The following is an 11,949-nucleotide window of genomic DNA, read 5'->3' as shown; positions in this document are numbered from 1 at the left end:
CCCGTTAAATAAACCCCATTTTAGGCCTAAAGAACCAGTATCTCTGAGGTCAGGCCTGGGAGATTTTCAGAAGTCTCTGCTTTAACTAAAGTTTTATAGCGCGTGCTTTAAGGGTTCTCTCGGCTCCAATACTCCAGGATCTCCGCGTCCCTGAAGCGCTCTCCGAGCCTCCCACTGCTGCTCCGACATACTCCAGGCAGCAGTATCGTACACCGACTGGTGTTACGCTCTACAGTTTATAAAGCCCTTTCATTTAGGGGTTGGCTATCTGTCAGCTAGAAACCATGGCTGATTAGCACTGCGACCACACACGATCCTTCTACGGTCCCTGGACAGGCTAGTTCCATCACCTGAGCAGCCTTCCGAGCCAGTGGCCGGGCCCCAGCAGGTGGCAGCAGTGAACCGAATGCGGCCTGGGCTTCCCCAGGAGGAGGCCTGCTCGCCTCCCACACCTGCCGCTGGCTTCACTGAAGGACCCCGGTGAATGAGTGAGCATGAAGGCTTATGACATCCAGGTCATGGGCACGTCTGCCACTTGCCCCTTCGAATTACATTTAAAAAATGGGACACTTCGTAAAGTACTTTCTAATTAAACAGGACCCATGAATGGGAAATGATGGGCTGGGCACAAAGGATTCTCAGTTTAGACGCCATGATGACATCTCTATAAAATGGTTTACTATGAGGCTGGCTAAGACCCTGTGCAGTCATACGACAGCAGTGTACACTCTCCAACAGGTCACAAGTGACAGGTGCACTCACCGGGGCACCGAGGCTTGCCTGACAGACGCCCCTAGACTGCAAGCCTACTTGTCACCCAGGCACGGAACACGGAGAACCTAGAGGGTCCAACCCGAACACTGAGAGAGCCCTAGGTGCAGAGGCTCAGCTGTTCTCATGTGCAGCCCCCTCATTTTGGTAAACTAGTAAGTTTACTATTTTGCTTTTTATGAAGATGTCTCTTTTTTCAACAATAAGAATGGAATGAGATATTCAGAGCCTGTCAATCTGTCAGGTGACCAGTGGGACCAAGGTTACATTATCAGGGCTACAGAATTTTTTTTTTTTGGGGGGGGGAGTTTGAGAATGTTCAAAACTGCAACCCAGGACCATCTGACTGTAGCCAAACTAACTTGGCACAAAGCATCGGCGGAGAAAGCAGCAGTGGAAATAGGGAGCACCAAGGTCAGAAGACCCGTGAAGACACGGCAGAGGACAGTGCGATGTCACGCCGCTGTTAGGATTTTCAGCGGCTCCCCTTTGGCTGACCGGCTAAATTCCCGACTCCTTGCCTGCTCCGTCCAGGTGTGCCTTCTCCCTGCGGCCTCGGCTTCTAGTAGTCCCTTCTGCGTACCTGCCGCTGCGGAGCCTGCGCTTCCTACTTTCCCACACGCTGTTCCCTTTCTCTGTAATGCTAATCCCCTGCCTCGAATCTGAATTCATCCTTTAAGACTCGGCACAGACATCCCTTCTCAGAGAAACTTTCCCTAACCGTCCCATCTCTCAGTGACAGCCCTCACACTACTGTCACCCTTGACTCACATGTCCCTCTCTCCCTCCTCATTGAACTGCATTCCCGTCACAGAGCCTGCCTGCACTGTAACGGGAGGCTCGGCACGCTCACGCTGAACCAACAGGTAGGGTGTGCCTAAGCGTAAACCGGGAGCTGAGGACTGGGGGCGGGGGGGGGTCGTTGAAGGGACATCACTTAGAAGGTCCACAGGAACAAGCTGGGCTAGTCTAGCGCTCGGACTCTAACTTTCAGGGCAATGACCCAGTTTGAGAAACAAAAATTGATTATGTTACCTGGACGCGAATGACATTTATTACTAAAATCTGTACTATGGTGCTAAAGCATTACTGGCAACAAAGCCAACTGAGGGGGAAATTAAAGGTTCTAACAATAAAAAATAAATAAAAATAAAGGGTCAAACAGGATTGCAGAAATTGGTAATCTAACTTTCCTTTTTAAAAATTCATAATTCATACGAATACTTACTTTAACACCTCCTAGGTGCCAGGTAGAGTAGTGTAAGTCAGTCTTTACCCTGAGAGTTCCCAGTTTAAGGGTGTGTGGGGCGGGAGACCAGGGCACATAAGCAGGCGATCGCAGAACGAAACAGAACCACAGTAATAAGGACGCGTACGTGGGGTGGGGTGCTCCGGGAGCACTAAGGAGGCGCACCTGGCCCGGCTCGAGCTGAGCTGTGAGGTGCTCTGAGGATGTATATCTGAACTTTTGAATTGAATGGCAATTCTATGCAGAGATCAAGAAAAACCAATTCTCCTCGTATTCGCAACACGGACTTCTCCACGTACTCTGAGGCCCACCTGTACTTTAAAGGACGGACTCCAGAGCCAAGTGAATCGCCCCGACTTCACGCCGGACCGGAGGGCGCTCCCCCTGCTGACTCGTGCAGTGCTGCAGAAGACCTGAGGCAGCGAGCCGGGGAGGCCCAGCAGCTCTGCGTCGCAGGGGTGTGTGTGTGCCGGGGGCGGGGGGGCTGCAGTGAGTCTGAATGCAGAGGAAAAAGGGACAGCACCCGGTGGCTTCCTGGGAAGGAAAAGGCAAAGCACATACTGGAGCAAAGAAATCCAGCGATTAGGATGCGGTGTGCATTCGCGGGTCAAGATACAACTGCATCTTGCCAAACCCCAGAAATCCACAGATCGAATTCCTAAAATTTCCCCAAGATCAAGACAAAGCTATGCAGAGCCGCAGGCACGGCAGCCTACTATTTTAGTCTCTTTTCTCCTTCCTTCCCCGCTCCGCCCCCAGCCATTTCTCGTAGCACTGATCCCTCCACGGCTCTGCCAACCAGATGGAGGATTTATCTGCATTTCTTCTCTTCGGGAATTTCAGTGCTAACGTAATTTATTACATAATTCCTAGAAGTTAATAAAAAAAAAACATATCTTTGACAGAGAGTTGTCACCAAGTAATAATGCTTTAGGTTAGTGGTCTCCAACCTTTGTGGCACCAGGGACCGGTGCTCCTCTGAGAATCTAATGCCTGAGGATCTGAAGCGGAGCTGAGGCGGTGATGCTGGCGCTGGGGAGAGGCTGCAGACACAGATGAAGCTTCACTCGCCCGCCTGCAGCTCACCTCCTGCTTTGTGGCTCGGTTCCTAACAGGCTGCGGACCAGTACTGGTCAGTGGCCTGGGGGTTGGGGACCCCAGCTTTAGGTAAGCCAAAAATATGACCCTACTTCTGCTATAGTAGGTCTCCTGGTTATCAGAACCTCCTATTCATCAAGACAGTATTAAAATTTCATAAATATATTTCATTCATTTATATTCAACATAGTTAATAATTAATTTTAGTATGACATTTGTATTCTAAAACGTTTAATTAAGGCTCCACTTCATAAGTCAGCAAATAATTATTTTTTAAGACAGAAGTCTCACAAAGGTTTGTCATTAATTAATAGGCTCTGCTGGGAAACCGGTGGTCTTTTTAGTTTTAATGGTACCATTCAAAACGAAAAGCTTCCGGTTCTAGAGAAAGTGACGAGAGAACTGACAGAAAGGAAATGATAAAAGATCTGGAAGGGAAAGGAGCACTTATGAAGTAGTAAATCTGGGAATGAGTTTCAAACATTAAAAATACCAATTTTTACTTTGGACGTGGAACTAAACGAGCTAAGATACAGCTTAAATTCCATTCTCCACGGACCTGGTTTAGGGTGATGATGATTCTTGATACGGGGGAATGAGAAAGCGGCCTGACTGTGAAAGAAATTAGCTTTTATTTTTTTTCACCAAAATAGGGTCCCTGTTGTCAGAAAAAGACTTTCCTTGCTTGTCTACGGATATATACATGTGTCTGGCTGGATACAGAAGAGGCAATGTGGTAAGGGATATTCCTGGGCTGAAGCCAGGACATTGGGGTTCAGTCCACCAGGCAGCTCCCTTCTCTGGCTCTATAAACTAGAAAGACGAGAAAATCACTAAGGTTACTTTTACCTTTAAGATCTTGAGTCAGATTCACAGATAGATCAATATAGATACCGATCTATCCATATATACATATGGACAGATAATAGAGAAATCTATCATGAGGAGGAAACGGAAACACAATGTGAGCTCAGGAGCTGTTCTGAACACACTGAATTTGAGATTACAACAGCACGACCAACACGGACGAGGTGCTGACTGTACCAGGCAGGGGGCCCGGGCTGGCGGAGGACGCCTTCCCCATCCTCTGGTTCAGAAACGGGAGGAAGGGGCATACAAACCCCACAGGTTAACCAAAACCTTCCTGGGGCTTCTGCTGGAGTAATCAGGACAGACGCTCTCTTTCTGCTTAGGGGTTGCTGGCTGCGAGGTGCTTAGGGGATCATTCTGGCTCCCACCTGGCAAGCTCTGCCCAAGGACAAAGATGACACACAGGAAAGACCTAGAGAGGAGAGACATGCGGAGATGGGAAGGGACAGTGCTGACTAAGTGATACTAGTACCCGATCCAGCCCTGTTCAGAGCGAGATGCAGTCCTGAATGCACCAGCCACAGGAGCCAATCAATGCTTCCTTTGTTTAAGCCAGTTAGTTTGAACTGAGTTTCTTCCTTGTACCTCAAAGAGTCTCGACCAGGTCACAGACCTATAATGCACATACCTGCAAATAAAGTTTTATTTTTGGACAGGAGAAAGTCTCAGTATGTCAATTCTTCTAGTCATTTTATCCTTTAAAAAACCATATCTTCCTGTATGTCACTGATGCCAAATTGTGCTTAAACTACTTCTATTCAAGCCTTTACCTCGGCCTGTCTAGAAACAAACTCTGAGGATTACGGTACCTCGACCTTATTGCTGTGCTGCTTTGTTTATAAAAAGTCTATTTTGTGCAAATAAGCAACTGCCCACTGAGCATTATTTAGTGCTGGGGAATCTGAAGTGTGGGCACTGAGCCGCTCAAAATCAAAGCCACAAAAATCTGTGAGTTTTCCATGCCGATTTGAACTTACTTTAATAAAAGCATGCAAACTGTTCGATAACAAGTTCTGAATTAAAAAATGGTCTACAGGATTGACATGATTGGGGCTGCTGATTTAGAGGGGATTTTCAATCATTAAAGATAAATTTCCCTGAATCTTGATCTGAACTGGGGAGGATTCAGCACAAGGAAATTAAGCAGTTTACTTATTATCAGAACTGATGCTGGGTGAGACTTTTAACAGAAATGTATAGTTTTGGGAACACTGGTAAGTGGGTGCCGTGTTGGAACTGTGCGTCGGCTCGAGGTGGTCTTAGCAAATTGATGTTTCACAGGGAGCAATCAGGTGAAGTTTCTAATGGTTTGTATTTTTGAAGGCAATGCTGTAGAGGCTTCTATTTTAAAGATATAATAAAATATACAGAAAGACTAGGCATAACACATTCAAGTGAAAGATCAAAAATTGCCAGGGGACAAACACTAGAATTCTTCTCGTAGTTCACGTTATAGGGGAAAAAAGCCAAAATATATAAACTGTAAAAACACTCCTTTAAATGGATACTGACCGTGTTTCTCACTTTACATTGGTTACCAGAGCTTGGCCTTTTTAGTTGGCTTACCTGCCCGTTAGCTCGACTGCTTATGCAAGTCACATACTGGGAAATGAGGGAAAGGACATGAAAGGAAATGAGGACAGTTTCTCTAATCAATATTTTTGCTAGCAGAAGTGGAAGTTTCAAGAAGAAGAACATAAAAAGAAAGGAATTGAAAAAACAAGAGAATTCTTAAAATCCACCCAGAATATGCCAAAAATGACATTGTAAAGGCCAGAAAGCAGATGGTAACTTAAGAAAACAGTAGTAGATTAATGACAAGGAGGACATGTTAAATTGATACACTTCATGGTTAGAAACTTACCCAGAGATGGCACTGGAGGCCATCAGAAAATGAGAATGTCATTAAAAGCATGTACTAAAAAAGTAACGTGAATAAGATCTCCTTTCCTCCCTGTTACATATGGCTCGCAAATTTAATACTAATACTATTTGTAAAACACTTTGCAGTTAACAATGTATCTTTCTTAAACATAAGTTGTTTGTAGGAACTCGAGAAACTAGATATTATTTTAAACATAGTAACATGTAAACATTTAATTTGAACGTATTGGTGCAGTTTATATTAAGTACGTCACACGTTACGAAACCTAAACGTTAAATAAATAACGGGTTAAACGTACTAAGTATCCTGTCCTGGACCATTTGGCTAAGTGGGAGGACTGGACCTAACCCGAGGTTCCGCTTCTCTAAATCTAGCGCTCTCTCCGTCACACCAGGAAGTCCCCTTCCTGGATCAGCAGGCGACACTGGGTCCCTTCAGTCTCTGGGTGCTGCTCAGACTAAAGTCAGTGAGCAGGTACAGATGACCATCATGCCCTGTGGAGCGTTTAAACGGGACAGGCGCCCACGAGGAGGAGAGCTGGGCTTTCCAGGTCAGTGGGCTCTGCCGACTCAGTGCAGATGTGAGAGGGAGGTGCAGAGCAGGGGAGACACAGGAGGGGAGAAGCACAGACCAGAGCCGGAAGGGAGCGCCGAGGTCATCTAGTGCGACTCTCTGACTCCTAGAATTGGAAGTGACTCCCCAGGCCCCAGGGCGGTGAGCGGCAGGGCTGGAAACCGAGCTGGCCACAGCCCTGGCATTTCGCACTTTCTTAAAACTGGCTCTTCGTCCCCTTCTCCTGATGTGAGGCCTGTCAAAATCCATCTGAGGAAAATATGGCGGTCCTGGAAACTGAGGATATGGCTGTTTCTTTTCCCAAATCGATTCGTCTAACACTTACCGAATTCCTACCCTGTTTGTGTTCTAGAGTGTATAAATATTTAGGGATATGAATAATATACAACTCTGCCTTCGAGAGCCTTATGCTTGCTGAAGCAACTTAGCCCCTAAATAATAAATTTATTCTAAACTAATTTAGTTTCCAGAACAGCGGTTCGCATGCTCTGAGGGTCCGAGGCCCGCTATGAGAATCTGATATAAGCTATGGATCTGCTACCCAGAAAAACCCATCCATTTTTGCACATATTCAGGAGATTACTGGATCTCAGGAAGCTCGTGAATTAAAGGAGCTCTACTATAGGAGATTTACTGAGTACCACCACATAAAAATTACCCGAAGAACCAGAACCAAAACTCAGAGAAATATCAGTTATCCTTTTTCTTTGATGCAAAATGAATAAACTTTAAAATCATGTCATTCTATGTTAAGGCAAAGAAACTGCCTTCCCTAGTACCATCTGAATGTCCCTCTACGAATGTCCGTTTTCCCAGACATTATTTTGTGTGTGTGTGTTATTCCATGAGACTATATTGTTTGCTTTCACAGTTTCTGGAATGGCCTTTTCACATTCATATAAAACGCAAGGATAAACATCATTAAAACCAGAAGAAACACAGCTTAGCTAATGAATTATTCTATTTCAAATTCTTTATCTAGCCTGGAACACAGTTGCTAAGGCTTTGATGCTGAAGGGAGTGAAGTCGTTAAGATGAACTGATAACACTGCAGCATGAGCAACTTCCTCTTCTCTAGGAAAAAGCTGGATCTATTGGAATTTAATTTCTTAATGAAAAAGTGAAAGGTTGGAGTACAACAATAACCTCTGCAGAAATGGTAAACTGTACAATCAATATTAAATTTTCATAAATCACTTCCTAAAGCTTTGAATAAATCAGAAAAAAAAAAACGTACCAAGCCCTTTAATAAACAAGAATTCAGTTATGTTAAAATGTTTTTAAAAACTGGTTATCTTGTTACGTATTCTGAAGTAAATAAACGGAACATATTCCTTGAGTGCACTGGCAAAGTGGACAAATGATAAAGAAAACTAGATAATGGGACACAGACTAAGAGGTTTTCCATTTAATTTTTATAAGCTGTAAGAAAATACTGTTATAATTCAATCTGATACTTTGTTAAACATTTTAAGGTGTAAGAAAGTTAAATGGAAGGAAATGTGACAAACGGGCTGGGGAAAGGGCCTCATTTGGATCCCTTGTTACCAGTGTTTTGAATGCATTAGAAATAACAAACTTATTAGCAAACAGGCACAAAAGTCTGGAGAAGTGCTAAAATATGATTATTTACAGGACAAACAAAATTTATAAAACATCTATTAAATTTTTTTCTTACAAATGGAGAATAGGCCAACCCAAGTATTATCTCCACAACACTGTGAGACAGTACTGCTCAAGTTCAACACGACCTAATTAATGCTAGTGCTAGGTAGATTCTGATTTACATTTACAAAAATCCATTAGAAAATAGCTCACGAGAAGGATAAACTCTCTCACTGTGGCAGACTGTTATGATGACGCAAAATATGATTCTTTTGAGACACATTTCCAAAAAAAAAAACCCCCAAAACAGAAGGACTTGAGTTTGTCTGGAGGGAGTTAGGGAACCAAAGAAAGACTAGAAATGCTATGAACGGAGACTCCAGCTTTAATGCCAAGCGTTGGTCAAACGGAGGCTCAATCTACCTTCATACAGAGCTATTAACATCACCTGTATCTGAAATTCAGAACAATGGAGCTGGTGTTATTAAAAATGCTTCAGTAAGACTCTTCTCTGGGGAGAAGATATTTTCCAATGGTACATCAGATAAGGGGTTACTATTAAAATTTATAAAGAACTCATACAACTCAACACCAAAAAGAACAAACGATCTAATTAAAAAATGGGCAGAGGACCTGAATAGGCATTTCTCCCAAGACAGACAGACAGATGGCCAACAGACATATGAAAAGATGCTCGACGTCACTAATCATCAGAGAAATGCAAATAAAAACCACAATAAGATATCACCTGACACCTGTCAGAACGTCATCAGTAAATCAAACAAGTGCTGGCGAGGATGTGGAGAAAAGGGACCCCTCGTGCACCGCTGCCGGGACTGCACATTGGTGCAGCCACCACGGAAAACAGTGTGGAGGCTCCTCAGAAGTTAAAAACAGAAATACCTGATTAACCAGCAGCTGCACTTCTGTGTATTTATCCAAAGAAAACCAAAACACTAATTTGAAAAGATCTACGCACCTCTATGTTCCCTGCATGTTACTCACAATAACCAAGATATGGAAGCAACCAGACGACTGGATAAAGAAGTGGTGATTCATATGTACAATGGACTATTGCGTGGCCATAAAAAATAAAATAAAATATTACCATTTGCTAGGACATGGATGACCTAGAGGCTATTATGCTAAGTGAAATAAGTTAGACAGACAAATACCATAGGATCTCACTTATATGTGGAATCTAAGGAACAAAATAAATGAACCAACGAAATGAAAACAGACCCATAGACACAGAGAACAACGTGATGATGGCCAGAGGGGAGCGGAGTTGGGGGGCTGGGTGAGAACAGTGGAGGGATCAAGAAGCACAAATGAGTAGTTATGAAACAGGCACAGGGATGGGAAGCACCGCACAGGGAACAGAATCAGTGATATTGTAACAACTAAACTGTGCACAGTGCCAGGTGGGTACTAGACCAATGGGGATCACTTTCTAAGTTATATAAACAACTGCTACGTTGTACACCTGAAACTAATATCATACTGAATGCCAAATCTAATTGAAAAGTGAAAATTAAAATAAAGACTCTTTTCTGGGGGTTGAAGTAAAACCTGACCCTAGCATAGGTGCATGTGAGTGTGTTCACATACGATCCACGTACTGACGCCGAAGAAGGGAGCCACGTGAGCGCATACGTACCACCGGCTGTTTCGTGATGTCCACCAAGTCCTTAAGATTATAATACTGATGTTTCTCGAAGGCCGAAAACAGCATATCCAACACGTACTGTTTATCAGCTCGAGCTCGTTTTCCATCTTCTTTCTTTTTCCTTTCATATTCAATCTATGTGCAAAAAGCAAAAAAAAGAAAAGCATCAATTCAACACACTCACTCTGAAACACCGGTATTTTGTTTTTAGCGTCTCAGTAACCACGAGTCCAGGCTGCGAGGTGGCAGGTGGAGGGGCCTCGGTCCTCAGGGCTCCAGGGCCTCTCAGGTCTCTAAGGCGCTAAGAGTGTTAGGTCACTACTGGTGTCTGTCTGTGAACCATGCTCGTCACTTCCTAAAGCTTTATGCGATGTGTCCCTTTCTCCCCAAACAGGTGTTTTTTGCCAAAATTATATCAATTCAGTGTGGCTACTGGTTAGATCACAGTGATCAGAAAGTCTAACTTGCAGTCTTTTGTTTTTGATTACCCCAAATATAGTAAGTTTCTCTAACAGATGAAGTTTGGTAGGTGACATCTTTCAAGACCGGGGGTTTTGGGGAACAGGCAGAGCATTCAGAAGCTGGCAGAACATAGAACAGGTTCTCTAGGAAGTGACACATTTAGGAAGGGTTGGTAAGAAGGCGAGAACAGGGGCAATGACAGGAGGCCATCTGTCACGCCGACTCTGTGTGACCTCCCTGAACTTATTTCCTCTCCTACAGAATGAAGCAGTGGCACTCGGGAATGTACAGGGTCTCCTGGCAATATCATCCAGGGACTTGTTCGTTTGTAAAACATTACCTTTGTATTGAAAACATGCAACTTACTGTTGAGTGTTTCATTTTCTTGGAAACACTTCATTCTGATAAGGCGTCAGGGCTGGTTAGAGGAAATAGGCATGAACTGGAGGATAATACTGTACGATTATTATGTAATGTGATAAATATCATTACAACAGTATTACTATGAATGTATCAAAGTAACACACTGTACCCCTTAAATTTACATGTTATATGTCAAATTTATTCAGTGAAAAAAAATCCATTCATCTCTTTAACAGATTCATTAAGCATGGACTATGTGTTTCGCCTTGCACTAAGGTATGGGGCAAATAAGATGGCTTCTTGTCACGCACACCCCTTCCTCAGGGCTCAGGTATTCAAATGTATACAGGGGGCCACGGGCATTTTAAACGTAGTAACAGTGGGTCACAGAGCTCCCTAGGACAAGATCATGGTGCTGGAGAAAATGCAAATGCATGACACGGACTGTCCTGCTGGGGAGGAGAGAAACCCCGGCAGCCTCGAGATCTGGGTGGGAAGAGCATGGCAGCGAACCCCCGCGGGCAGCTAAGCAGCGGCCAGGAGAGAAGGCTGAGGGGCTACAAGGGCTAGGAGCAGGGCTGGGGAGGGGGAGTCAGAGAACCCTGTGACCAAGGGGGACACCCGAGTCTCCCTGTGTGGGGAAGATGCAGAAAACATGGAAAAATACATTTAAGGACGAAGGCGAAGTACGGCAAGAAATCCAGCAAGGAAGGAGGCTGCAAGTGAGCAAAGACCAAAAGGGACGGACCTGGGGCCCAGTCAAGAAAGAATTTTCTTTCTCTAGGGTCAAAAAGAAGGACAGAGTTCAGAGAATGGCTGTATGATGGAGAGAGAAAGCATAATCAAGACAAAACGAAGCCCACGAATCGAGCAGGAGGGCCCCTGGATGAAAAAAAGGATGACATCACACGCCGCCTTAAGGGAGGACTTATTTGACGCCTCGCTCTGCCGACCGAGGGCTGCATGTGTGTCCTCCCCGTTGACGACGGCTCCCAGCTGACACCGTCCGTGCCGCGGTGCATGCAGCTGTGCGTTTCGCACTGTGATGGGCGGTCGGGTAAGGGCGCCTAAGACAGCGGGAGGAAGTCTGGACCAGGGAATGAAGCTCTTACAACCCTCTGGTCAAGTGTGGGATAAGAGAAACTTAGGGTCTAGAAAAGACAGGGAGAGAGGATCCGACTGAGGAGGGCCGGGGAAAGCCTACTCCCTTCCCACAGGCTGCAGTGAGGTGGGATTTCACTCAGCAAAGGCCACTGCCCTCCACGTGGGGACCCAGCCAAAGAGCAGGGCGAGGCTGTGGTACTCTGCATGGAGGCGCAGTTGCATGGGACTGTCTGCCCTCCCTCCTCAGCTTTAACTTATGCTGAAGGAAGACAGAAAATCCAGGAAACAGGAAAGAGGAGA

At 44.9% G+C, this 11,949-nt stretch overlaps 1 protein-coding gene across 1 annotated transcript in view; it reads right to left on the bottom strand.

The window, feature by feature from the left end:
* Window positions 1-11,949, bottom strand: part of GTF2F2 (general transcription factor IIF subunit 2) — a 112,858-nt gene that overhangs the window by 2,066 nt on the left and 98,843 nt on the right. The window contains exon 7 of the mRNA XM_039877246.1: window positions 9,712-9,855. Within this exon, the coding sequence (XP_039733180.1) occupies window positions 9,712-9,855 (144 nt within the window). The remainder of the gene's footprint in view (window positions 1-9,711; window positions 9,856-11,949) is intronic.

This window comes from Pteropus medius, unplaced genomic scaffold (assembly GCF_902729225.1).
Source record: "Pteropus medius unplaced genomic scaffold, Ma_sr-lr_union100, whole genome shotgun sequence".
Lineage (NCBI taxonomy): Eukaryota > Metazoa > Chordata > Mammalia > Chiroptera > Pteropodidae > Pteropus > Pteropus medius.
Note: the sequence above shows the minus strand (reverse complement) of the source record. Positions and strands in the feature narration are given on the sequence as shown.